The sequence below is a fragment of the Protopterus annectens genome, chromosome 8.part0, assembly GCF_019279795.1.
Source record: "Protopterus annectens isolate FY-2018-M chromosome 8.part0, PAN1.0, whole genome shotgun sequence".
Classification (NCBI taxonomy): domain Eukaryota; kingdom Metazoa; phylum Chordata; order Ceratodontiformes; family Protopteridae; genus Protopterus; species Protopterus annectens.
Genome location: NC_056741.1, coordinates 787386632 through 787414079, shown reverse-complemented (window position 1 = coordinate 787414079; position 27448 = coordinate 787386632). Strand labels below are relative to the sequence as shown.

At 43.3% G+C, this 27448-nt stretch overlaps 1 protein-coding gene across 1 annotated transcript in view; it reads left to right on the top strand.

Annotated features, from left to right (window-relative positions):
• Positions 1 to 27448, top strand: part of LOC122808346 (calcium-binding mitochondrial carrier protein SCaMC-1-like) — a 771574-nt gene that overhangs the window by 611330 nt on the left and 132796 nt on the right. The window contains exons 8-9 of the mRNA XM_044079312.1: positions 18414 to 18419; positions 21134 to 21136. Coding sequence (XP_043935247.1) covers positions 18414 to 18419; positions 21134 to 21136 — 9 coding nt within the window. The remainder of the gene's footprint in view (positions 1 to 18413; positions 18420 to 21133; positions 21137 to 27448) is intronic.

The window sequence follows — 27448 nt, the reverse complement described above, 5'->3', positions numbered from 1 at the left end:
ACCATCCCCCTCCTGATAAGAGGCCTAGGCAAGAGACTGACTATGAATCTTCAGATCAGGTTTCCATTTCTTCTGATTCCTCTTCTGATCAGGAATATCCTCTTCCCCCCTATGAGGATTCTGATGCTGAAGAATCTATACCTTCAGCTTCTCCTCCAGAGGACTATTCTTTTGGGGAAACATTGCATACCATGAGGGAGCATTTCCACTGGGAGAGCCAAGATTTTTCAGAATCTAAAAAGAGGCTCAGGGATTTCCTTTTACTACCTCAACACAGGCCACTAGCCATTCCACCTGTGTTGGACATTATAGATGTATTTTTGAAGTCTAGTTTTACCCCTGACTCCTTACTCTCCAGCTCCTGTTAAGCCTGACATATTACAGGGTTCCTGACTCTCATAAATTCCTTTTTAAAAACCCTGCTGCAGACCCAGAAACTATTTCACAGGGTCCCAAAGGAGTTGAGGCTTCCGCTGCAAAAAAAACCTATCCCCTCTGACAGAGATTCTAGGGCACTGGATAGATAGGGAAACCGTGTATACACATCTGCTACCTTGGCTATAAGGGCCTTAAACTGTCAGTTTCATATGCTCAAATATCTGCAACATGTCATGGCATTGCTTAAACAGAAAATGTTGTTAAACTCTGAATGTGCACAAAACAAGGAAATGCAGGATTTATTGCATGCAGCTGAACAGGTTGGAAAGCATACTGTGCAATGTGGTTCTGATTCTTTGGAGGCCTCCTGCAGGGCCGCAGGTACGGGTTCTGTAATTAGGAGGCATGCTTGGTTAAAGGAACAAAATCTGCCTGGTCATGTCAAAGTTAAATTATTAGATGCACCTTTACAGCATGATACTTTGTTTGGTGTTAAGGCAGAAGAGGTGTTAAAGAAAATGGAGGACAAAGCTAAATCTATGCAAACTGTCAAAGATTTATTTACAAGTACAGGCACCTAGGTTTAGTATACACTGGCCAACAAAGAATTGGTCCTTTCCTGTGTCAGACAGACCTCAAAGGGGCAGATCCAGACGCCCTAGAGGCAGATCCCAGGCGCAAGGTTCATACAGGTCAAAGCAATGGGATGCTTTTACCTCCAAAGTTGGAGAAGACAAATCACAACCATACAGGAAACAGTCACAATGTCTTCCCCCTGCCTGCACCAAGCACTTATCTCCTGGCAGCACCCTTAGGGGGAAAAATTAGCACTTTTTTCTCAAAATTGGCACAGCATAACCCAGGACAAGTGGGTTCTAAATACTGTGTCACAAGGCTACAAGTTCCATTTCCATACCCTGCCAAAGGCAAACGGCTGGCCAGATCTGCCAAAAAAATCAATGGGCAGAGGCACAAAAACAAGTCTCATCCCTCATGGACATGGGGGCCATTCAACAAGTACCAGAGCAAGAGCAGAGACAAGGATTTTACTTTAGACTGATGTTCATCGTGCTGTACTGCTACAGTCATCACACTTGGGTTATCCTGTCGTCAGGCGGTCCCGCAGTCGGCCGAATCCCAAAGTCCTGGGCCGGCGTCTGTTGTCGTCACCTCTTCCCTGATGTCAGTGCGACAGGGGTATAAGAGAGACAGCCGACGCCATTTTCTTCAGTCTTTCTTGCCGCGCGGTGCCCGAAGCAGAAGCAGTTCGCAAGTGCCGGTCGGCCAGCTCCTGAAATTTTCGAATAGAGTTTCAGCCCGAAGTCTTCTCTAAAGCTAAGTACCCCATTGGGGAAACTTTTCTTGCCTCAGACCGATGTCAGACAAAGTTAATAATTGTATTTCTTGTGGGAAGCAAATACCTCATAAGGATTTTCATTCTTATTGTATTCCTTGGGGCCCAGACCACGACATCTCTGGTTGTTGGTTTTGTGCTAGGTTCAACAAACGTACAATTAAGTGTCGGGCAGAATTCGGCCAGCATTATTTTGGCAGAAAATTTAACTATAGCATGCCGTCGGAGCAACCGACATCAGCAATGATTAAAAAATGCAAAGATAAGGACCGGCAGCCAAGGCCAAGACCAGATACTGAGGCCTCAGCAAGGCCTGACGCCAGTTCTCAGGTTTTCAGCGAGGCGCCTTTGCAGCCCCTGACTACCGCTGATTCAGAATTTCTGACTGCATCCCAAACCGAAGCAGTTGGGCCTCAAGATCCGGTTCCACCTCACTCCTCAGACGCCAGCCCCGACGGTGATCCGGAAATTTTGGATAGGCCTTCGGTCTCGGAAGGTGTTTTCAAACCGACAACCGTCTCTGCTAAGCCTTATGCTAAGCTCAAAGCCCCCTTGAAAGTTAGAAAACCGGAGCCACCCACCCCCCCACAGGCCCCTATGCCTAAAAAACAAATATACCTATCATTCCCTGCCTTCCAAAAGAGTTCCTATGGTGGGCTCAAGCATGTCAAACAAACAAGGGTCTTCCTTTCGTCTTACCCTCTAGCAAACCAAACCATGACAACAGATTCTAAGGACTATGCCTGGGAAGCACACATGGCAGGACAGTGCATACAGGGCAAATGGTCTGCAAAACAAATGCATCTTCACATCAACCAAAAGGAGATGCTAGCTGTGCAAAATGCATGGACAGCCTTCAAGGACCTCTTGCATCCAGGACAACTTCTAATAAGGACAAGACAACACCACAGTTATGTGGTATATAAACAAACAGGGAGGAACACACTTGTACCCTTTATGCAGACAAGCTATGACCTTATGGAACACAGCATTGACCTACCAAGTACAACTACAAGCACAATTCCTGCCAGGAAAGGAAAACATATTGGCAGACGAATTAAGCAGAAATATGGCAGACCCTCACGAGTGGAGACTACACCCACAAGTATTTTCAATGATAACTCAAAGATGGGGATGTCCAGACATAGATCTATTTGCCTCCCCAAACAATTGCCAATTACAAAAATTCTGCACAAGGACTTATCACTCCCTAGCCTGGAAAGTGGACGCTTTATCATTCAGTTGGACAACACTGACAGTCTATGCCTTCCCTCCACTACCTCTATTGACCAAGGTATTATTGAAGGTCAGATCAGAGAGGTCACAAATAATCCTCATTGCTCCGGACTGGCCACGCCAGCACTGGTACCCATTACTAAGGAACTTGACTCACAGCCCTCCATGGATCTTGCATCAATTCCCACTGCTGTTGATTCAGAAAAACTATCAAACCCGTCACAGCCAGCTCAGAACTTTAAATTTAGCTGCATGGAGAATTCCTTAAATTATCAATCAACACTTCTCTCAAAGGACGTCCTGAATGTTAATTATGGAGGCCAGGAGGCCCAGCACCAGGAAGACTTACTCAGACAAATGGAAAAGATTTTGTGCATGGCACCAGGCTAAAGGTCAAAATCCTTGGATACCAAACATTCCTCACATACCGCAATACCTAACTGAGATGCTAGACAAAGGCCTTTCCTTCTCCTCCATTAAGATCCATGCTTCAGCCATTTCAGCTCAATATAATACGGATCCCCCAATTTTCTCACACCCTTTACTTAGGCAGTTTCTCAGAGGGGCTAAGAATATAAGACCCCCCAGAAAACCTCCAACACCAACTTGGGACCTGAACTTCATTTTAGAAAAGTTAACACTACCTCCTTTCGAACCAGCATTCTCAGCAGAACTACAATACTTGTCTTGGAAAACAGCCTTGTTACTGGCAATTACCTCAGCACGCAGAGTCTCAGAACTACAGGCACTTATGGCAGTGGAACCTTTCATCATTTTCCATCAGGACAGAGTCTCTTTACGAACTAGCCCTACCTTCATGCCCAAGGTAGTATCCAGTGTGGCTTTGAATCAGACCATTCATTTACCCACCTTTTATCCTAACCCACAGAATAAAGGAGAAAGGCTCCTTCCCTCTTTGGACATTCACAGACAGCTACGTTACTATTTAGATAAGACAAAGATCTTCAGAAAAACTGACCAACTCTTTGTATCATATGCTGCAGGTTCACAAGGAAAGGCTATTTCAAAACAGACCATCTCCAAATGGATATCACATTGTATCCGCTTTTGCTACTCGCACCATGGGAAGGCAGTGCCTGTCAATATTAGATCCCATTCTACCAGGGCTACTGCAACCTCAGCAGCATTTCTCAGAGGGGTTCCAACCAAAGACATTCTGGAGGCAGCTACTTGGAGTTCAGTGCACACCTTTACCAAGCACTACCACCTTCCATTATACTCAAAAACCAGAGCTGGTTTTACCACTGCAGTTCTGCAGGGCATCCTAGCATCACCTAACCCAGTTTAGTACCAGCCACCCTTCCATAGCTTTGGGATTCTACCCAAGTGTGATGACTGCAGCAGTATAGCACGATGAACATAGTACAGTTTTGTACCTACCATAAATGTAGATGTTCGAGTGGTTATACTGCTGCAGTCCAGGTTACCCTCCCTCCATCTCCTCTACATACCAGGGTGTTAGTTACAACTTCATGTACATCAATCTATTGGATGCATGTCTATATGGTGTATTTGCTAACAGCTAGTACTATTGCTTATCTACTAAGGCATTGTTGCATAGCTATTGTATTGCCTTCCTAGTTTGGGGTACCTGACATCTGGGGCAAGAAAAACTGAAGAAAATGGCGTTGGCTGTCTCTTTTATACCCCTGTCACACTGACGTCAGGGAAGAGGCGACGACAACCGACGCCGGACCAGGAATTTGGGATTCGCCCGACTGCGGGACCGCCTGACGACAGGATAACCCAAGTCTGATGACTGCAGCAGTATAACCACTCTAACATCTACATTTATGGTAGGTACAAAACTGTACTTTCTTGGTACCCAGAAAGGATGAGGCCTGGAGGCCAATACTGGACCTATCTATTCTGAACACATTCTTGGGTATACCAAAATTCAAGATGTTGACTTTGCAGCACCTTCTGCCCATGCTGGGCAAGAACGCTTGGCTTGTGACTTTAGACCTAAAAGAGGCATACCTGCATGTCCCAATCAGACAAATATGCAGAAGATGCCTCAGATTCAAGGCTGGCTCAATGCATTACCAATTCTCTGCACTGCCCTTTGGCTTATCTACTACGCCCAGGGTCTTTACAAAGTGCTTGGCACCAGTAATTGAATTTTGCAGACAGAGGAATACAAATATATCCTTACTTGGACGACTGTCTAATTGAAGCAGAGAATAAGGACATTCTTCTACAGCATCTGGCGTTTGTGAAAATACTTCTAACATGTCTAGGGTACACAGTCAAAGGAAAGAAATCAAAACTAGTACCCTCTCAAGATATAATATTCCTGGGTGCAAGCTTAAATACAACTGCCCATATGGCTTATCTCACGCCAGACAAACAAAGGCAACTGGACTACCTATTTCAAAATGTTGGCAACAAAGGCCCAGTTATCTGCAAGAAAAGTTCTGCAGGCTTTGGGCTTCATGGCATCCTGCATCCTACTAATTCCATATGCAAGACTACATATGAGGAAACTTCAATGGTACGTAAAAAGTGTTTGGACTCAACATTGCCACAGCCTAGAAACTATGATTACTCTCATTCCCTGCCTGCAACAGGAGTTTCGATGGTGGGCAAAGGCTTGTCACCAAAACAAGGGACAGCCATTCACATTACCCCCAGCCAGGCAGACACCAACAACGGATGCATCAGATTATGCCTGGGGGGCCCACATGGCAGGAAGATGCATTCAGGGAACATGGACCTCAAACCAAATGCATCTACATATCAATCAAAAAGAGATGCTAACTGTTCAAAATGCCCTGACAGCCTTCAAGGACCTACTTCATCCGGGACAACTACAGACAACACCACGGTCATGTGGTATATAAACAAGCAGGGGGGCACACATTCTTACCCCCTTTGCAGACTAGCCATGACGTTGTGGGACACAGCATTGACTTACCAAGTACATCTGCAGGCACAATTCCTGCCAGGAAGGAAAAATACTCTGGCAGACGAACTAAGCAGAAACCTCATGGATCCCTATGAGTGGCAGCTGGATCCACAAGTCTTCAGCATGATAACAAGGAAATGGGGATGCCTGGACATAGATCTATTTGCTTCCCCTCACAACTACCAACTAAAAACATTCTGCACAAGGATTTATCACAGACAAGCATGGAAAGTGGATGCCCTATCAGTATATGCCTTTCCCCCACTGCCTCTCCTCCCCAAGGTACTCCTAAAGGTCAGACAGGAGAAGCCAAAGATGATACTAATTGCCCCAGACTGGCCCCGCCAGTACTGGTATCCAATACTAAGGAACTTGTCTCAATGCTCAGCTTGGACCTTACCTCAAATACCTCATCTACTGTCCCAGCAAAACAATCAGATCCTGCGCAGCCAACTCAGGACTTTAAACCTGGCAGCATGGCGGATAACACACCTCTCAGTAAAGCTGTGATGGTTGTCATTTTGGAAGCCAGAAGGCCTAGTACTAGAAAATCTTACGCTGGAAAATAGAAGAGATTCTGTGCTTGGAACCAGGCACAAGGAACTGATACAGCTGTGCCAAATATTCCTCAGATTTTGCAATACTTAACTGAGATGCTGGACAAAGGCCTAGCTTTTTCATCTATTAAAATTCATGCCTCTGCTATTTCGGCTCATTATAATACAGAGCCACCAATCTTTTCTCATCCCTTATTAAAGCAGTACCTTAGAGGAGCCAAAAATTTAAGGCCTCCAAGGAGATCACCAATGGCTGCATGGGACCTCAACTATGTCTTGGAAAAACTCACCCTGCCTACTTTTGAGCCAGCTGCTACTGCTGATATAAAGTTTTTATCTTGAAAAACAGACCTGCTCTTAGCAATAAGTTCTGCAAGATGAGTTTCAGAGTTACAGGCACTCATGGCTGTGGAACCTTTTATCATTTTTTTTATCCAGACAGGGTCTCTGAGGACAAACCCAACATTTATGCCTAAGGTGGTGTCCAGTGTGGCTCTTAACCAAACTATTCATCTGCCAACTTTTTATCCAAGTCCACAGAACAAGGGGGAGAGAATTCTGCATTCTTTGGACATACACAGACAGCTTAGATTCTACTCGGACAGAACTGAAGTTTTCAGAAAGACAGAGCAATTAGTAGTGGCATATGCTGTAGGATCACAAGAAAAGGCCATCTCAAAGCAGACTATTTCAAAGTGGATAGGCCACTTTATTCGTTTCTGCTACTTGCACCATGGCAAGCCAATGCCCAAGGGTATTAGGCCACATTCAAACAGAGCTGCAGCCACTTCAGCAGCCTTTCTCAGGGGGGTACCAACCAAGGACATTTTAGAGGCTGCTACTTGGAGTTCAGTGCACACCTTCACAATGCACTATCATCTGCCACTCTACTCTAAATCCAGGGCAGGCTTTGCCACTGCAGTTCTGCAGGGCCTCATAGCCGCTCCTAATGCTGTTTAGTTCCAGCCTCCCAACCATAGCTTTGGGACTCTACCCAAGTGTAATGACTGCAACAGTGAAACACTAACAAAGTACAGTTGTGTACACTTGCCATAAATGTAGATGTTCGAGTGTATTCACTGTTGCAGTCCAGGTTACCCACCCGCCATCCCCCTTTCTTCTGATGGAACCTATGTGATGTATTTGCTTGTAGAGGAAGATAAAGCTTATATTGGTGCATGTATTTTTTATATATAAATAAATTTTGGTTACCCTTTTAGGGGGCACCTGACATCTGAGGCAAGAAAAACTAAAGAAAATGGCGTCAGGGAAGGGGCGACAGCAGCCGACGCAGGACCCAGGACTTTGGAATTTAGGCCGACTGAGGGCAACCTGCCAGCAGGATTACCCAAATGTAATGACTGCAACAGTGAATACACTCGAACATCTACATTTATGGTAAGTGTACACAACTGTACTTTTTGGGGGGGGTAGAGTTAGGGTTAAGTTAAGTGTGTATGTGTTTGGAGATGTTTATGTAAATGTGCGAGAGTTACTGACCTTAGGGTTAGGGTGCGGGTTAAGGTACGTGCATATGGTTTAAAATGTTTACTGTTTTTTTTTTTTTTTTTTTTGTTAAATGTATGTTTGGGTTATGTGCATATGTGTATTTAGTTGTTTACTGGTTTTTGGGGGGTATAATTAGGATTAGGTATGTGTTTGGAAGTGTGTAATGTGTTTTTTTTTTTGGGGGTTGGAACAGCGATTAATTTCCCTAGGAAAGAAATTGCTGTTCTTTGGATTTGACATTTTCAGCTTTCGCTGAAAATGTGTCGATGTAACATCATTCGCGGTTTTAAGCGTTCGATGTTGCAAAATAGACCCGTGTTTTTTGCCGGTGCTGCTTTAATGGGTCTGTGTGAGACTGGTGGTGTGATGCAAGTATTTCCCTTCTCCTCTTGACTGTCTGATCCAATCTTGGGTTGAGAGAGCTTGGCCTCCAGTTTGTCTGTATAATTGCATCTCTCGCATGTATTAGTGTTTTGTGGTAGAAGGAGGGGGGGTTGTCTGTGTACATGAGGCAGTTGTAACATTGCCTCAAAATGCCCTGATTCACCAGTTGGATTAGAGAGTACACCTGAAATTGCCTTTTAGACATGCCTGGATAGGTACAGTGAACTGCTTTACTGGATGGCTGGTAAGGTCGAATAGAGAGCCTTGTCCTTCTGTACAGTACAGGAGGGTCTAGTGTTAGGGTTTATAAGTGCTTGCTATAGGTTTTGAGCAAGTGCCGGGCTGAGAAATAAATAGCTTGAGTGCTTAAGTTGAAAGTTTGTCTAGTTCCAAAGGAAAAATTGAAGAGGAGACTTTGTGGAGCCGGGAATAGTTTTACCCTAGCTACCCGGCGCGCAAAACCAGGCAAATATGGTATTTATAGCAGGGAAATGAAAGAGAGAGAAATTAGCCCAAAATGCCCAACAAAATACTAATTTCTGGGCTGAAACCACTCCTCCAGGGATAGATAGGCTGCTCAAAGCTCCCCTCTCTCACAGGTGAACAGAGAACTTCCTTCTATCCAAGTAAGGTATGAGCAAACAGAGATTTGTAACACGGCCCTGAATTCAGCACTAACCTGAAAACTGGACTATACTAGCTTAGCTTAGAAAGGTGGGAAACAAGTATGTATATATATATATATATATATATATATATATATATATATATATTTAGAAAATAAAGCAGATACACTCAAACACTTTAAATGCACAGAAAAGGATACTTATTGTTATATATCCCATATCAGAGTTGTAGTCAATTCCCCTAGTAATAAAGTAGGAAGAAACACAAATACAGTAAAAGCAGATGAATAAAGTGCAATTTATATATATATATATATATATATATATATATATATATATATATATATATATATATATATATACACAATAGAAAACAAACTGCTTTAGACAAGCCACCCAATTAACCAGAAAAAAAGCTCAAAACTGAGCCCTGTTCCAGCAGTCTTCAATCAGGCAAGTTATAACTGCACACCCCTGCTTACTAAGGTGCAAGGGAACCTTCTCCAAAAAAGATGACCTGGATCAGTGCTCAAGTTATACAAACAAAGCTAGATTCAGCAGGCCTGAATCTGGTCTATGCTACAGCAGCAAGCAGCAGCAATTTCTGAAACAGTTCAAATAAGCAGGCACAATAAGCCTGTGACCAAAAATTCCCAGCTCAGAAGGGCAGAATCCAGCCTCTCCTCCCACAAGAGTGGGAATTACCCTTCTAAACCAAGACAAGAGGAGGTCTTCCTGTAACAAAAGGCCCATACATTCCAGGAGATGGCAACCAGAACAATCACACAGAGTAGGAAATGTACTCTTTCAGTTCTGTGCTTTTCCATCTGGGCTATCTACTGCTGCCAGAGTTTTCACAAAATCTGTAGCATGTCTGATAGCACATTGCAGAAATCTGGAGGTTCTTATTTACCTCCTACTCGGACAACTGTCTCATTCAGGGAGGATACACATCAGATACCTTAGATGCCTTGCAGATCAGCATAGACTGCTTTCAAAAAGTAGGGCTCACCTAAATTCTTCAAATCTCAAACTCTACCTCAAACAAGAGTCCTTTCTGGCAAATCTGATAGCTTTGTTTCAGCAGAAGGCTTTCCTTCTGAGACGAGATTATTTCCTTGCCATGCATTCTGACAAGTCTGCTTCCAAACTCATCACTGCAAGAAAATTCCCAAGGGTACTGAGGTGCATGACAGCCTATATTTTCATGATTCTGTTTGCAGTGTTACACTTGAGGAAACTTCATTGGCTCATGAAAAATGCTTGGGGAACATCCATTCCCAACCCTTGGAAACCCTACTGCCTCTCATTCCATGCTTGTAAAAGGAATGCCTGTGATGGAAGAACACCAAATAGAATAACCTGGGGAGAATTTTTCTTTACCAGAAGCAGACAAGAACATAGCACAGACTGCTCAGACATAGCTTTGGGGGTACCACTTAGGTTCCTTGAAAGTGCAAAGTATTGGATCCCCTAAGCCGATAAAGTTGCATATAAATCAGAAGGAGCTACTAGCAGTCTACCTGGCCATAAAAGCTTTTTAACATAATTTAAGCCCAGGGACCCTGAAGATCTGGACAGACAACACTACAGTGATGTGGTACATAAACAAGAAAAGGGGAACTCTGTCTTGCCCCCTGTTCTCCCTTTCCAGAAAAATTTAGATGCTGGCTCAAAAAATAATGCCAACCCTCATAGCTTCTTCTATTCCAGGTCAGAACAAAACATTAGCAGGTTCTCTAAGCAGGACTTTCTAGACCCCCAATGAATGGATGCTGAAGAGAGAGCTCTTCCTGGACCTAACCATACAGGGGGTGATGTCCTCCAGTAGATCCTATTCATTTCTCACAGCAACAAACTACAGAAGTTCAGCTTCAGGACACTGCAGAAACAGGAGCTTGGAAAATAGATTCATTCTCCTTCATGTGGACAAACTGGTTTCCTTATGCATTCCCACCCTTACCCCTGATCCCCAGGGTGCTGACAAAAATTGGAGGGGAAAACCCAGCATGATTCTAGTGGCCCCCTTCTGGCCGAGACAACACTGGTACTCCCAGCTGACACCTAGTGAGGGGAAATTCCACACTGTACTAAAGGAAGTAGATCTCAGCCAAGCCAAGGGATCGGTCTTGCAACCCCCCACCTAGCCATCCTCAGGTTAACAGCCTAGGGGATTGGATTTTGACACCAAGGAAAGCATTCTGTCTCAAAGATTTGCTTTCCATTGTAAGGGAAGTGAGGAAGCCCAGTACCAGTAAAACATAGCTGACAAAATGAAAATATTTTCCTCCTGGTGTCACAGCAGAAATACTAACCCTTCTCAGTCCGGAATTAGCTCAATCTTGTAGTAACTCTTGGGCCTCTTTAGGCAAGGACTTTCCTGTTCCAGCTTTAATATGCATGCATCTGCCATATCAGCTTGCCTGCACAGTATCCCACTTATCTTTTCACACATGAAACTTTCTAAAAGGGGTTATTGAGACCACCCAGAAGTAACTGTATTCTGGCATGGTATCTGAATTGTGTTAGAGAAACTAACCTTGCCCCCCTTTTTTGAACCTTCTGCCACTGTCTTTCTAAAAATGCTCACCTGGAAGACCACTTTCCTTATAGCTGTTACATCAGTTATAAGAGTTTCTGGTACAAGCTCTTGTATGTAAAGAACTATTCATAGTCTTCCACAGGGATAGGGACACCCTCAGAACAAACCCATCCTTTATGCCTAAGGTGGTATGAGAACTTATTTTAAACCAAGCTATCCATTTACCAGTCTTCTTCCCAAATCCACAGAACAGAGCAAGTCCTCCACTCCTTAGGATGTGTACAAGTGAGATCAGGCACTATCTATACAGGACAAAAACCCATAATAGAGCAGAGCAATTACTGCTGGCTTTTGCAGAGGGTGAACAGGCCAAGCGTATCTCCAAACAAACAGTTTCAAAATGGATAGCTAACTGATTTAGGTTCTGTTATTCACACTATGGAAAAGATTTACTGGGCATATTAAACCCCACTCTGCCAGGCATGGGGCAACTACCAGTGTTTTTCTCAAAGAAGTCCCTACCCTGGCCATCCTAGAGGCAGCCACATGGAACTCAGTGTACACCTTTACAAAACGGTATGGCCTAGGTAATATTTCCAGAGCTAGAGCAGGTTTTGCTACTCTCATCCCACAAAATCTTATTTCCTAGAGTCATACACATGACCCACCACCCAACTTTTAGCTTTGGAAGTCCTCCCAAGATTCAGTAGTGCAACATTGACTGCAAAGAACATGGTACAGTTGTGTCCCACTTACTGTAATTGTACATGTTTGAGTTGATCACTGTTGCAGTACATACTCCCATCATCCAATCCCTCCGTCTGCTGACTACTTGTCATCCCCTCTATGCCTCCTGTTTTTTTCCCCCCTCCTCATTTAAACTCAGACAGCCAGAGAAGACTCAGGCATCAGACTGCTCATTCACTGCTTGGAAAGACCTGAAGATAGCTCAGGACACCCTTTTTCTACCCTGACATCCACACATTGGTCTTCAGACATCCATCGGCTAGGGATGATGTGCAAACTCTGCAAATCAGGCCAGTTGTGGGCTTCTGCTTAGCAAGAAGACCCAAGAGTCAACAGAAAAGGTAAGATGGCACAGGATAAGATTCATAGTAAGGAGTATAGTGCTTAAAGACAGTGTAATTAAACAGATATTAAACTAATGCAGTAAACTCTATTAACCGGCACCCATGGGGATTGGTTGATGCCGTATAAGTTTAGTTTCTGATTGCTTGAACGTTATTATTAAAAATAGATCCGACAAATACTGTACCCTACACTATACCATACCCATAAGCACTGTATTGATTTGATTTTAATATTGAAATACAGTAATTAAAAGCCTGGCTGGAATAGTAATATTTTAAACTTGTATTTCCCCTAGAAAGCGTGGCATGCAGAATGGTTTTTAGTGTCATGCTTAGTTGATTGGAATTGAATGACTTGAATAGAGAGAGAGAGAGGAGAGAATGCATGTATGAAAGCAGAAGCAACTGTGTAAAAGATCGGAGAGCTGTATGAAAGCTGAAGTGTATGTGAGAGAGATCGGAGAGAGAGTGAGTGAATGCATGTATGAAAGCAGAAGCAACTGTGTAAAAGATCAGAGAGATGTATGAAAGTTGAGTGTGCGTGAGATCGGAGAGTGAGTGAATGCATGTATGAAAGCAGAAGCAAAAGTGTGTGTGAGATCTGAGAGATGTATGAAAACTGAAGTGTGTGTGTGAGAGATCAGTGAGAGATTAGAGTGGATGCAACACATGAAAAACTGAATTGTTCGTACTGTACTGTATTTTTTTTTTTTTTTTTTTTTTTTTTTTTTTTTTTTTATACTGGTTGCTTGAGTTCCGGTTAATTGAGAGTTTACTGTAAATCATTGTCTACCAATGAATTATTAGGGAGAAAACTTTGGATGTGTGGATCACCTCAATGACAGCCCTCCTGTAGAGTGAGGACTTAATACTGAAAAGAAAACATTTGAAATAATTTGCATACCTGTGAAGATGCATAAAGCAATCATTCCATAACAGCCAGCTGTTTACTACAGTGTGATATCGTTGATATTGTACTGTAAGAACACTGTACACCTTGTTAAGAGTCTTATCCTGTTCCCTGTTACATTTGTTACCATTCCCTGTTACATTTGTTACCTTTCCCTTGAATATAATTGTGTTTATTTACTAATTATAGTCTAACTGAGATGTTCATCGTGTTACCCTGCTGCAGTCATCACACTTGGGTTATCCTGTCGTCAGGCGGTCCCGCAGTCGGCCGGAATTCCAAAGTCTTGGTCCGGCGTCGGTTGCTGTCACCGCTTCCCTGACGTCAGTGCGCCAGGGGTATATATAATGCAACCGACGCCATTTTCTTCAGTCTTTCTTGCTGCGCGGTGCCCAAAGCAGAAGCAGTTCGCAAGTGCCGGTCGGCTGACTCCTGAGATTTTCGAATTTCAGACCAAAGTCTTCTATAAAGCTAAGTACCCCGTTGGGGAAACTTTTCTTTCCTCAGACCAATGTCAGAAAAAGTTAACAATTGTATTTCTTGTGGGAAGCAAATACCTCATAAGGATTTTCATTCTTATTGCATACCTTGCCTAGGCCCAGACCACAACGTCACTTCTTGTCAGTTTTGTGCTAGGTTTAATAAGCGTACTACTAAAAGATGCTTTGATTTTGCACGACACTACTTCGGTAGGAAATTTAACTACTCCATGCCATCGGAGCAGCCGACTACCGGCGTGCACAAAAAAACGCAAGGATAAGGACAGACAGCCCAGACCTAAGCCAGATTCCGAGGCCTCGCCTGGTCCGGTCTCCGGTCCTCAGTGAGGCTCCGACGCAGCCCCCGACTATGGCAGATCTGGAACCCGAGACCGCTACGGAAATTTTGGCAGAATGCACCAGGCCGACGCAGCCATTTACTTCAGGCCCTTCCGACGACATTGCTGCAAAAGACGGTGCTACAGAAATGCCATCGGTTTCTGAAGGCGTTTTCAGACCGAAGACTCTCACCATTAAAACGTTTTCTAAGACTAAGACTCCTGCTAAATCTAAAAGGACTGCTCTTCAGTCTCCTGTTCAAGGCCCCATGCCTAAGAAACAGATGCTCAAAATGGCTGAAGATTTGATTTCTTTAATCAGGGGTTCCCAGCCCCCTCCTGACAAAAAGCCTAGACAAGAGGAAGATTATGCATCCTCTGAACAAGTGTCCATTTCTTCAGACTCCTCTGAGGACCAAGATCACTCCTTCTCTCCTTATGAAGACTCTGATGCTGAGGACTCTGTTCCCTCAGCTTCTTCTCCTGAAGACTACTCCTTTGGGGAAACTTTACACACTATGAGGGAACATTTTCACTGGGATGGTCAGGACTACTCTGACTCGAAGAAAAGGCTCAGAGAGTTTCTTTTACTCCCCCAACACAGACCTCTTGCCATCCCACCAGTTTTGGACATTGTGGATGATGTTGACTTAGAATCCAGTTTGAATCCAGACTCTCTACCTCCTGCTCCGGCTAAGCCTGACAGATACTATAGAGTGCCTGATTCCCACAAATTTCTTTACAAAAGCCCTATAGCTGACCCAGAGACTATCTCCCAGGGTCCCAAGGGGGCTAAGGCTTCTATGGCTAAAAACCCTGTACCTTAGCACTAGACAGGTGGGGGGGGGGAAGGTTTACACCTCAGCCACACTAGCTATGAGGGCACTGAATTGCCAATTTCACATGCTTAAGTATCAGCAATTCCTAATCTCTCAGTTAAAGCAAAGAATAACCACTCTCCCTCAACAATCTGAATTGAAAGTACAGGATCTGTTGCACGCCACTGAACAGGTGTGCAAACATACCTTACAATGTGGGTTTGATTCTTTGGAGGCCTCCTGCAGAGCAGCTGTCACTGGGTCTGTTATACGTAGGCATGCTTGGTTAAAGGAACAAACTCTGCCTGATCATGTTAAAGCAAAACTGCTAGATGCTGCCTTACAGCAGGATGTTCTTTTTGAAGTTAAAGCAGAAGAAGTCTTAAAGAAAATGGAGGATAAGGCAAAATCTATGCAGACAGTCAGATTTCCTACAGGTGCAACCCCCTCGCTTCAGCAGAAACTGGCCAACAAAAAATTGGTCCTTTCCAGCTACTGACAGACCACAGAGGGGTAAATACAGACGTCCAATGGGCAGAGGACAACCTCAAGCCCAGTATAAACCTCGCCAATGGGGCACTACAACACAGAAAGGAGGAGAAGACAAGTCCCAATCCACCAGAAGGCAAACTCAATGACTTGCACCTCATCTGGCCAAGCAACACTCTCTTGGCAGCCCCCTTGGGGGGAAAACTCGCACTTTTTGCAGACAACTGGCACATTGTCACAAAGGACAAATGGTTCCTAGACATAATTTTACGAGGATATAAATTCCATTTTCACACCTTGCCAATGAAAAAAGGAATGCCAAACCTGCCACAAAATCAATGGGCAGAGGCACAAAAGCAAATTACAGCTCTCATGGACATGAGAGCCATTCAACTGGTACCTACTCGAGAGCAAGGCCAAGGATTTTACTCAAGACTCTTTCTAGTGCCCAGAAAGGACAATGCCTGGAGACCAATTCTGGACCTTTCAATTCTAAACACTTACAAGTACCCAAATTCAAGATGCTAACACTACAGCAGCTATTTCCCATGTTTGGCAAGGAAGCATGGCTAGTAACGTTGGACCTCAAGGAGGCATACCTGCATGTCCCTATCAGACAAAGTTGCAGAAGATACCTCAGTTTCATTGCAGGTTCAACCCATTACCAATTCTCTGCACTGCCCTTTGGCTTATCTACTGCGCCCAGAGTCTTCACAAAATGCCTGGCACCAGTAATTGCATACTGCAGACAAAGAGGAATTCAAATATATCCATACCTGGACGACTGCCTCATCCAAGCAGAAAGCAAAGACATTCTCTTACATCATCTGGCCTTTGTAAAGCATCTACTAAACTGCCTGGGGTACACAGTAAACGAAAAGAAGTCAAAACTAGTACCTTCACAAAAAATGACATTCCTGGGTGCCAGCTTGAATACAACGGCCCAGAAGGTTTATCTAACGCCAGACAAGCAACGACAGCTGACTCAATATTTCAAAACAATGGCAACAAAGACCCAATTAACTGCAAGAAAAATTCTGCAGGCCTTTGGCTTCATGGCATCTTGCATACTAATAATACCATTTGCAAAGCTGCATTTGAGGAAATTACAGTGGTACCTAAAAAGCGTATGGTCTCAACACAGCCACAGCTTGGACACAATGATCTCTCATTCCCTGCTTACAACAGGAATTTCTATGGTGGTCACAGGCATGTCACCTCAACAGGGGTCAGCCTTTCACCCTGCCCCCAGCCAGGCAAACTATCACAACAGATGCTTCAGGTTACGCCTGGGGGGCACACATGGCAGGACAATGCGTTCAAGGCGTATGGACTGAAGATCTAAGGAATCTGCACATAAATCAAAAAGAGATGCTAGCTGTACAGAAAGCTCTGACAGCCTTCAAGGATCTATTACATCCAGGACAACTTGCAATAAAGACGGACAACACCACAGTAATGTGGTACATAAACAAACAAGGGGGTACACATTCCTCTACCCTCTATGCAGGCAAGCAATGATCTTATGGAACACAACTCTGGCTTAACCAAGTTCAGTTACAAGCTCAATTCCTGCCAGGACAGAAGAACACATTGGCAGACGACCTCAGCAGAAACATCAAGGATCCCCACGAGCGAAAACTAGATCCACAAATATTTGCAATGATAACTCAAAAATGGGGCCTTCCAGACATATACCTGTTTGCCAGTCCTCAAAACCATCAACTTAACAAAATTTTGTACAAGGACACTTCACCATCAAGCTTGGAAAGTGGACGCACTCTCTTTCAGTTGGAAAAACCTGACAGTATATGCCTTCCCTCCATTGCCTCTCCTCACAAAGGTTCTTCTGAAAGTCAAAAAGGAGAGACCACGACTGATTCTCATAGCCCCAGACTGGCCACGCCAGCACTGGTACCTGCTGTTGAGGAATATGGCCCACAGCCCACCATGGATATTGCCACAAATTCCCCATTTGCTCACACAACAAAACAATCAGATTCTTCACAGCCAGCTCAAAACTTTAAATCTGGCTGCATGGCAAATCAACTAAACATCCAACCAGCTCCTCTTTCCCAAGCAGTTCTGGATGTTATTCTGGAAGCCAGGAGGACAAGCATCAGGAAGGCTTATTCGGACAAATGGAAAAGGTTTTGTGCCTGGAACAAAGCTAAAGGCCAAGACACAATTCAGCCTCTCATGCCTCACATACTACAGTATTTAACGGAGATGTTGCACAAAGGACTTTCTTTTTCCTCCATTAAAATCCATGCTTCAGCTATTTCAGCCCACTACAACACGGATCCACCTTTATTTTCACATCCTCTTCTAAGGCAGTTCCTCAGAGGGGCAAAAAACATTAGACCACCCAGGAGAGCTCCTACACCAACATGGGACCTCAATTTTGTTCTGGAAAAACTAATGCTACCTCCCTTTGAACCAGCTTTCTCTGCAGATCTTCAGTTCCTGTCATGGAAGACTGCCCTGCTGCTAGCAATAACTTCAGCTAGAAGAGTCTCAGAGCTACAAGCACTAATGGCAGTGGAACCTTTCCTCATTTTTCATCAAGACAGAGTTTCTCTACGAACTAATCCTTCCTTTATGCCTAAGGTTTCCAGTGTGGCTTTAAATCAGACCATCCACTTACCCACCTTCTTCCCAAATCCACCGAACAAAGGTGAGAGACTCCTGCATTCCTTGGACATTCACAGGCAACTTCGTTACCACTTGGACAAAACTAAGGCTTTCAGAAAATCTGACCAGCTCTTTGTATCCTATGCTACAGCTTTTCAAGGGAAGGCTATATCAAAGCAAACCATTTCTAAATGGATAGGTCATTGCATAGGTTTCTGCTAATACCCATCATGGAAAACCGGTACCTGCTACCATTAGGTCCCACTCTACCAGGGCAACAGCTACTTCTACAGCCTTTCTCAGGGGGGTTCCAACCAAGGAGATTTTAGAAGCTGCAACTTGGAGTTCAGTACACACCTTTACCAAACACGATCACTTACCTCTTTACTCTAAGACCAGGGCGGGCTTCGCCACTGCAGTTCTGCAGGGCCTTATAGCCTCCACTAACCCGACCCAAGTGTGATGACTGCAGCAGGGTAACACGATGAACATAGTACAGTTTTGTACCTACCATAAATGTAGATGTTCGAGTGTTCACCCTGCTGCAGTCCAGGTTACCCTCCCTCCATCCCCTCTGATCTACAGGATAAATCTCTTCAATACCTTACTGCTGTATTTGCTTATAGCTGAAGGGATTTTGTGTTTGTGCAGAGGTTACTCCATTTGGTACTAATTACTGACCACCTTATTGGGGGCACCTGACATCTGGGGCAAGAAAAACTGAAGAAAATGGCATCTGTTGCATTATATATACCCCTGGCGCACTGACGTCAGGGAAGAGGAGACAGCAACTGACGCCGGACCAAGACTTTGGAATTCCGGCCGACTGCAGAACCGCCTGACGACAGGATAACCCAAGTGTGATGACTGCAGCAGGGTGAACACTCGAACATCTACGTTTATGGTAGGTACAAAACTGTACTTTACTGATTGTGCTGCATTATAATTACTTTGTAATAAAATCTGCCGCTGACTGCAGAACACGTCAGCCCATTACAAACTGATTCTATAGTCTAATGCATCATCAAGATGGCAGAGTTTTCCATTAGTGCTGGCATTCTCTCATAACATTAGCATCAGCATTCCCTGTCAGTTGTAATACTTCTTGAGGTCTCCTGCTCTCTTCCTACACATTTATGGTATTACCATGCCTCCTGCATCTTCCTGGTATCCTCCAACACATAGCCGGCCTTAGGCATAGGCCAACTAGGCGGCCGCCTAGGGCGCCGGTCTAGCAGGGGCACTTTTCCAGTATTAATTTGATGTAGGTAGACCAGGATGGGGGCCACCAGGTAATGCAGTGGGGGGGTGCCGTGCAGCCCTTTTGCCTAGGGTACCAGTTGACCTAGGGTCACTACATGTGTCCTAACTCCACAGACATGCATGTCTGACATAGTCATGTAAGTAATTAGACAGTTACTCACCATGCAATAAACAGAAACACTAGTTTATTAAACTTAGTAAATATAGGTCCACTGAAGTAACTAAAACAAAAACTACACATTTTTGAATAAGAGAGCCCACTTTACTAGATAAAGGCATAGTTATAACAAAAAGGAAATGGTTAAAACAACGCTTGCACTTTATCTTTAAAAGCTTCCTTCAAAAAGGCAGTCTCCCTGGTGTCACAGTAAAACCATACAATACTTACTCATTATATGGATTTGTACCCAGATACTTTTCTTTGATTACAAAGGTCTTACCAGGCTCGTTTGCCAGCTGTTGCAGATATTTTGGTCATTACACGTTTTTTGGTACTAGAAACACACATATTTTTACGTACTGTTATATGTCCCTCTGGGTGAGCCTGTAGCCTGTTTCCCAGTGGCGTCTACTAAGCTAGCCACAAAGCTGATGCTGTAGCCTTCCATTCCAATTTAAATTCCACCTCCAACTGTAATCATGGTATAGTTTTCCATTAGTGCTGGAATTCTCTCATAACATTAGCATCAGCATTCCCTGTCAGTTGTAATACTTCTTGAGGTCTCCTGCTCTCTTCCTACACATTTACGTTATTACCATGCCTTCTGCATCTTCCTGGTATCCTCCAACATGTGTCCTGACTCCACAGACATGCATGTCTGACACCCTCAGTCTCTTCCAACAGTTTTGTCATAGTCTGTCATTGGCACTTCTTGAAAAAAATGTGAAATTTCCCAAGTGGCCTAGCCAATGCAGGGTTAATAGTTGGGTTGCTTACTGTAAGGCATGCACTTATATGGAAAATGGCCTTGCACGAGTTTGTTGAGATTCATAGTTCCTTGTTTTGCTATGTGCATTGAATTGTGCTGCATAGAATATATGCACCTGAAAGCATAATGACTTGCATGTTGAGGCACTGTTAAATGAGGCCATAGTAACGTGCAGATGTATATAAAATAAACATTGTCATGAGTCAGTCACTGCTGCTTTTTTGATAAGGATAGCTGGGCTATGGAAAGGTTGGTCAAGAAAGTTTACACTGTTGCCACACTGTCTTTTAGGGACATTAATTTAGACTGATATGACCGGGTATGTTTTGGCCCTCCTTTCCCAAGCATCTAAGGTGGTGTCTGACCTTCCTGATTCTGATGGGAAGGGTTCTGCCCATTTCCTGCTGGGTCCACTTCTCAGGTTGCTCGTTACTCAATAAAATCCAGTTATGATGCAGGTGATGCCTCTTCCAGGGCTGCTGCCTTCGCCTCATTAATGAGGCATTATTCTTGGCTGTGTCTTCAGCCCTTACCTGATGATATTAAGACCAAGCTTTTGGATGCACATCTGGATAATAAAAACCTTTTTGGGCTGCTGCTGCTGACTTAGTCCCTCCAAGATAAGGGTAAGGCTTTGTGTTACGTCAACAGGTGAGACTGGGTTTACGAGATCATATCTCCTTTGTAGACTAGATCTTCAGGTCAGTATCAAGTGACTCTTTAAGTAGTTTACATGCCTTCAGAGCACAACCTCATGGCAGACTCTCTAAGCAGGTTCAGAACACAAGCTCACAAATGGATGCTTCATAGAGAAGTGTACTTGGACATTGTCCATCGGTGGGGTGTTGTTCAAGTTGATCTTTTCACCTCACCTCTGAATAGACAACTTCCTGTATTGTCGTCCAGAGTTTCCAAAGTCCTCTGGCTTGGAAAGTGAAGGGAATGTTTCTGTACTCTTCCTCTGTTACCACAAGTTCTGCTCAATATTAAGCAGGACTCATCCAACATCTTACTGGTAACTCCCTTTTGGCCCAGACAACATTGGTTCCCCCTTCTTTCTCATTTGGCCAGGGGCAGTCACCACAAATTACCTCACCAGGTGGATCTCATCACACAAGACAAGGGATCTCTTTAACATCCTCACTAGTCCACTCTTCAAATGACACTATGGGTGATATGGTTTTGATCCTGATCCCTTTTAGGCACCTCTTTTCTGAGGACATGCTCTGGGTTGTGCAGGAGGCCAGGAAACCCACTACCAGAAAATCATATATATCCAAATGGAAAACATTTTCTGTCTGGTGCCTCTCTTGCCATCAGGATTTGTGGAGATTCCTATGGTTCTCATCTGTGTGTGATCTGCTCCATGCTGGTTTGGCATATTCTTCAGTTAAAGCTCATCTGTCAGCAATTTCTGCTAGTCTGCCCTTGAATCCTTCTCTGGCATCTAGGTTTGAGGTCAAGCAATTTCCTGGACGTCTTTCATGTCAGGCCTTCTTGGGACCTCAGTTTTGTACTTGAAAAACTGACCAGGCTCCTTTTGAGCCTGCTTCTTTCGGCTTCCTCACATTGTATCTGGACGACTGTTCTTTTGGCTCTTACTTCCACCAAGACAGTGTCTGAACTTCAAGCTATCATGGGTATTCCTCCTTTTTTAGTTTTTCATAGAGAAAGTGCATTTCCTCTTACTAATCCTACTGTTACGCCCACGGTGGTTATTGAGTAGTTCTCCCTTAGTCTGTTCCTCCTCCTTACATTTTTCCTTTTCTGTCTGCCAGTAAGAAGGTTCTTCACACCTTGGATTTGCATAGACAGCTGCTATTTGGGTAAAACTAATGTTTTCACAAATCTGAGCAGCTTTTTGTTTCTTTTCATCCCAGGACTAAAGGGGGTTTGGCTGTCTGTAAGCAAATCATCTCCTCTTGGATTTCTAAGGCCATTTTCCTTTGTTTTCGTGGAAAATCTTTCCTCTTCTGTAAAGGTGCATTCTACTAGGGCAGTTGCATCCTCTGCTACATTTTTCAAGGGTTTGGATACCAGTTCTATCCTTAAGGCTGCTACTTGATCCATTCATGCTTTCGTTAAACATTGCAAGTTGGATGTTATTTCCACAGCCAGGTTTTTCCAGGGCTGTCCTGCATGGGTCTGTAGAGGGCTCTTCTGTGGCGTCCTTCTCCCAGGCTTCCTCTTAAGCTCGTATGCTCTCCCTTAGGTGAAGAATACTGCAACAGTAATATGGAAGGACAATAGTACCTTTATGTAAAATCTTACCGTAACAGTAGATGTCTCTCTTCACTGATGTAGTATTTAGTCCCTCCCTCATTCCCCCTCTGTCCTTGTTCTTGTCCTGTGTTCCGGTTGCCCTACTGACCAGTGGGGTCCTTCCTTCTGTTTTCTTTCTGGATGCACATGTTCTCCTTTGTTCCTGGGGCTATTCAGTTCTGAGTGTTTGCATCCCTGATTCACCATCTGGTGATGGTGCCCACTACTGTTCCTCGTGATATGACATCAGTCATAACTACACTGCTTGTGATTTACATTCTCCTTGCCTGTTTTGTCTAGCTGCATACATATTCTGAATTCCATCCCTCTTAATCAACGTTAATGCACCCTCTGCCTTTCTCCCTCATGTTTCCCAGCCATAATGTTTGGAAGTACACCCTGAATTTCTGTGCTGCTGTTTTGTATGCATTTGCCCTTCCACACTTGACCTACCATTCATTTCCTTTTCCCTACTTTCTTATCACCTTCCTCTTTTCTATTTTCCGTATATGTAGAAAATGGGGCTTTAATCAGTTAGTCTATGCCCTGCCTTCCCTCCAGCCTGTACACACACTGTGTCTTTGCTACCTTCTCCCTTTTCTTTATACTTTGCTATGCAACCCTTTCCTGCATCTGACAAATGTCCATGTATTTGTTTTTGTTTTTATTTAGTTAACACTTTGCTGACCAGGTTAGTTCCAGTATGCCAGCAGCCTCTATTCGGTGATATTCTTGCTGACTAGTGGAAATTTGACAAGGGTGTTATGGAACTTTTATTTCCTTTTTTTTTTTTTGTCTGTGGTCACCATAGCACTGTAGTTTGCAAGTGCTGTGTAGCGAAATATATTTGTGTGCCTCGTTGTGCTAACCTACCAAGGGAAATCCTAGCATGTGCAGTTATTGCCTATTCATATACTACAGTTTGTTGCTTTATTCAGATGTGCAGTAGTGTATAAAGTAACATTTTAGCTCTTGCAAGATTTGCACAAGCTGTAGCATGAGTACTGTATATCTTGTACCTTGTGCTGCTTTGTCTGTTTTTGGATGTCTGTATTTTATGTAGTACCAGCCTATTTAGAAATCATTGCCGATCTAAAGTACTGTCTTTCTTGCTTTAGCTGTGTAATTAGCTTGTGTATTGCTGCAAAACCGTGCAAAGCCTTGAGAAAATGTAAAACTTGTCTCTCTCAATCCCTGATCCGGTTTTCCGTAGTCCACATGGCTACAGCCTCCTATTTCCTGTGAAATAGGCCTTGCCTAGTGGGACCAACCCACTCACCAAAAGTTAGTTATTCTTTATCCCAAAGGCATTAGGATTGCTCGGCACTGGGAACTTCAGACACTTGCTCCTTCCCCTTGATTCCTTAGCGTCGCTTGTCTCCCTTCTCTCCATTTCTTCTTTGCTATAGGTCCTATTCAGTCATAAAATGTCTCTTCCAGTAGTTTTGCTCATTTTTATGTTTCTTTTTTCTCAATTCAATCCCTCCTTGGCATTTATTTAGCTTTTCACCATACATCAGGAAACTCTGTTTCTAACTTTTTCCTCACTTTTCCTTTGCTATTTTGCAGCTTTCACTGATTTCTTTCCTAATCCAAATCAGTATACAAACCATGGAGCCTGTGTTCCTGCACAAAATGGTAAGCCCTTGTTTAAGGAGTGCCCATGTTTGACGCATCACAGCCAGAGACGGGCACATCTGATGTAATTTTTGTCTCAGTGCAAACCACAATGCTAATTTGCCAAGGTTTCAGTCATACAACCTGGTGAATGCATAAAGATAAACTGAACATTCATCTTATACTTAAAGCACTGTCTCTCGGGCCACATGGTCTCTCATTCAATACCACCCAACACTGGACAAAAGCCCTTTGTATCCCCATTCAAATGGGCCTTCAGGAAACTGAAATTGTTTGTGAAGTGGTCGTTAGTGTCTGCTTCATCCTGTAAAGATTCTGTGTGGGAGGGTTTTCATAGCCTTAATGCCTTATCCTAACCTAGAATAAGGACAGTACTCAAGTTGGAATTTCAGGAGCATATACGAATGACAGCTATCTCCATGGTACAGACATGAACCTTTGCTGAAGACGGGCTTTAGTTTGTTTACTAGGGTAGGGTGCTGATAAACAAATGCAGGCCTAACCAGGGTGTGTGATATAGCCTGTAAAAACATCACTTAGGATACAGCAAGTAAAACCTCCATTACAAAACACAACTTTGAATAGTAAAGTCTACGGTTAATTTTATTTGCAGTGTAGTAACAGTTGAGATGGGAAAAGGATAGACAAAAATGCCTGTCTGTATCCAGAGCAGTAAGCAGAAGAATAAATAAGAGAGTTCAGGGAAGGAAATGAAAGAATAAACAGAATGCCAATACTTAAATGCAGGTTTTGGCCAGCAGTGTGTGGAAAAGCAAGTAAGAGGGGATAGATGGAAGGTCAAGAGGAAGTGGTAAAAAGTCAAGTGAAAAGGGTTTCACAGTGGTCTTTCTTATTCAAAAATATGTATTTTTTACTACAGATACATCAGAAGAGTGATTTATTAAGTTTAAAATCTGTTATGTAATATCCTTCAACAGCCCAAGACACTTTGGCAGCAGAGGCTTGCATTGCGATTTTGGAAGAGGAAGGCAAATTACTTAGGACCATTTTTTCATGAAGGTGTTCTAAGCAATAGCACTGAGGTCCAAGTCCCCATGTTGCTCATGACTCAAGACCTCTAAGACCGTGTCTGTTCATGGGAGCCGCAAAATGCCAAGTTTAACAGATGCAGCCTGCCTCAGCCTTGGCAGGGGCAGTAACTTAGCCCAATCCTCCTCCTGGGCTGTTAGTTCATATTCTTTGGTCCAGCTAGCTGAAAGCTTTTTGCCTTTTAGTAGGCCCAAGAGGCCTGAGCTGTATTCATGTTACCTCCGTTACGTGAAATTTCATAAGGATAGAGGGACACTTGGGACAAATGCATCATTAATGCAGAAGGTGGCAGCAGACAGATATTGACCAGTTTAACTAGCAAGTGTTCTTCCCCAAGTTATCAGTATAAATGGGAATATGTCCTTCACTGCATGGATAGTGGCCTAATGGTTAAGGTGTTTGCCTTGCAAGTACAAGGTGCAGGGTTTGATTCTCACAAGGGATAATTGGCTCACAAGGGCAGTTGGCTTAGTACTAATCTATGAACCTATATCCACAGAATTTTAAGATTTACATTAGCAATACTAACAATACAATAAAATGGACTGATTTACATATTTCACACACTAGAGGAAGGTCTCCAGGTACCCCAAATCATCTTATGTACAGGGATTTCAAACTGAATACAATTTTGTTATATTTCAATGCGGCATTACCTACCTCTGCTACCCACATCTACTCAACCAGGGCTTGTAGCTGTTTTGTCCATGCTTGTAGAAACACTGCAGTGGATGATGTATATGCAGCACCTTCCTGGCTTATACTTTTGCCAAACACTACAAACTAGATATTGTTTCCAGGGCATGCTGTTTACTTGAAGCTGCTGTAGTCAAATGGATAGCTAGCTAATTCTGTCCACCCAAGTATCTAGCTGGAGAATTTGTCCTAAAGGTTACTGAAGATGGATCGCTTATTAGGTTAAGCTGTGTACTTGCATAATGCTACATCCGTAAGAAGTGTGTCTATCTTCAATAATGTACCCCATACAGCCATTCCACTGGTATCAACTCCACCCTCCCCAGCATTTAGCCGGCACTGGCCAGCACTTAGGTGGCGAAAGTCATCTCCTTACTTTTGGTTTACCTGTACTATGCATCACGGGTACAGAAAAGAGCACCAAAATGAATTGGAGTGTTAGAAATCAAGCAGCATCATGAGAGTGAGGGGGAAGAGCAACTGCATGAAGAATTTCCACATGCCGATTGGTCCTAATGTTCGTGGCATGTAGGCCTAGAGGTTACCAAAGAAGAGCTCACTTCTTACAGTTGTAGTATTATAACTTCTGCATGTGTAGTCAGTGTCACAGTTTCTTGATTTATAGCCTGCTTGTTGGAGACAGTTTCTTTAAGGGCCCATTGCTGGTTATCTTCTGGCTGTTTTAATCCATGACTTCAGCTATACTGCATTTGCAGATACAAGCAGTCTTAAATATAGATCTTCTGTTAAGTATTTGCAATCCTGAATACAAATTTGCAGTTAAATGTGTGAAATAATTTACACACTCCTGCTCTTTAGCACCCATTTCAGGAAGTATGTATATTTATCCCACGGTAGTCCTTATTTTATTATTATATTAATTAAATGGGTAGTTAATAAACTGACATAATAAAATAGTTTAGGAAAATGCAAAGCATTTGCTTTCACCAAAGTAATCGCATAGAATTCAGTGCTTTTGAATAATTTTTTAAATGGCAGTAGTGCTCTTTTTGTGGAATGACAGCACACTACAGATATTGAATTTTTTTACTAATTTGCTACAGAATTCATAAAGTGAAGATTATTTGTACATGGGTGTGTGTGTGCGCATGCACATAGACAAGTTTCTGCAATATATGTAAAACACTTGTTAGCTATTAACTGAATTAGTAGCTTTCATTTGGAACCATATAGTTGGATGAGTTGGTAAAGGCCAGTGTAAAACAGAATAAACAATAAGTATTATTCCTTGCTTCAGCTGGAGGTACAAAACTGAATGGGTATAAAGTTGCATTGTCATGTTTGGAATGGTTTGCAATGTGAACTGTTGTAGGCA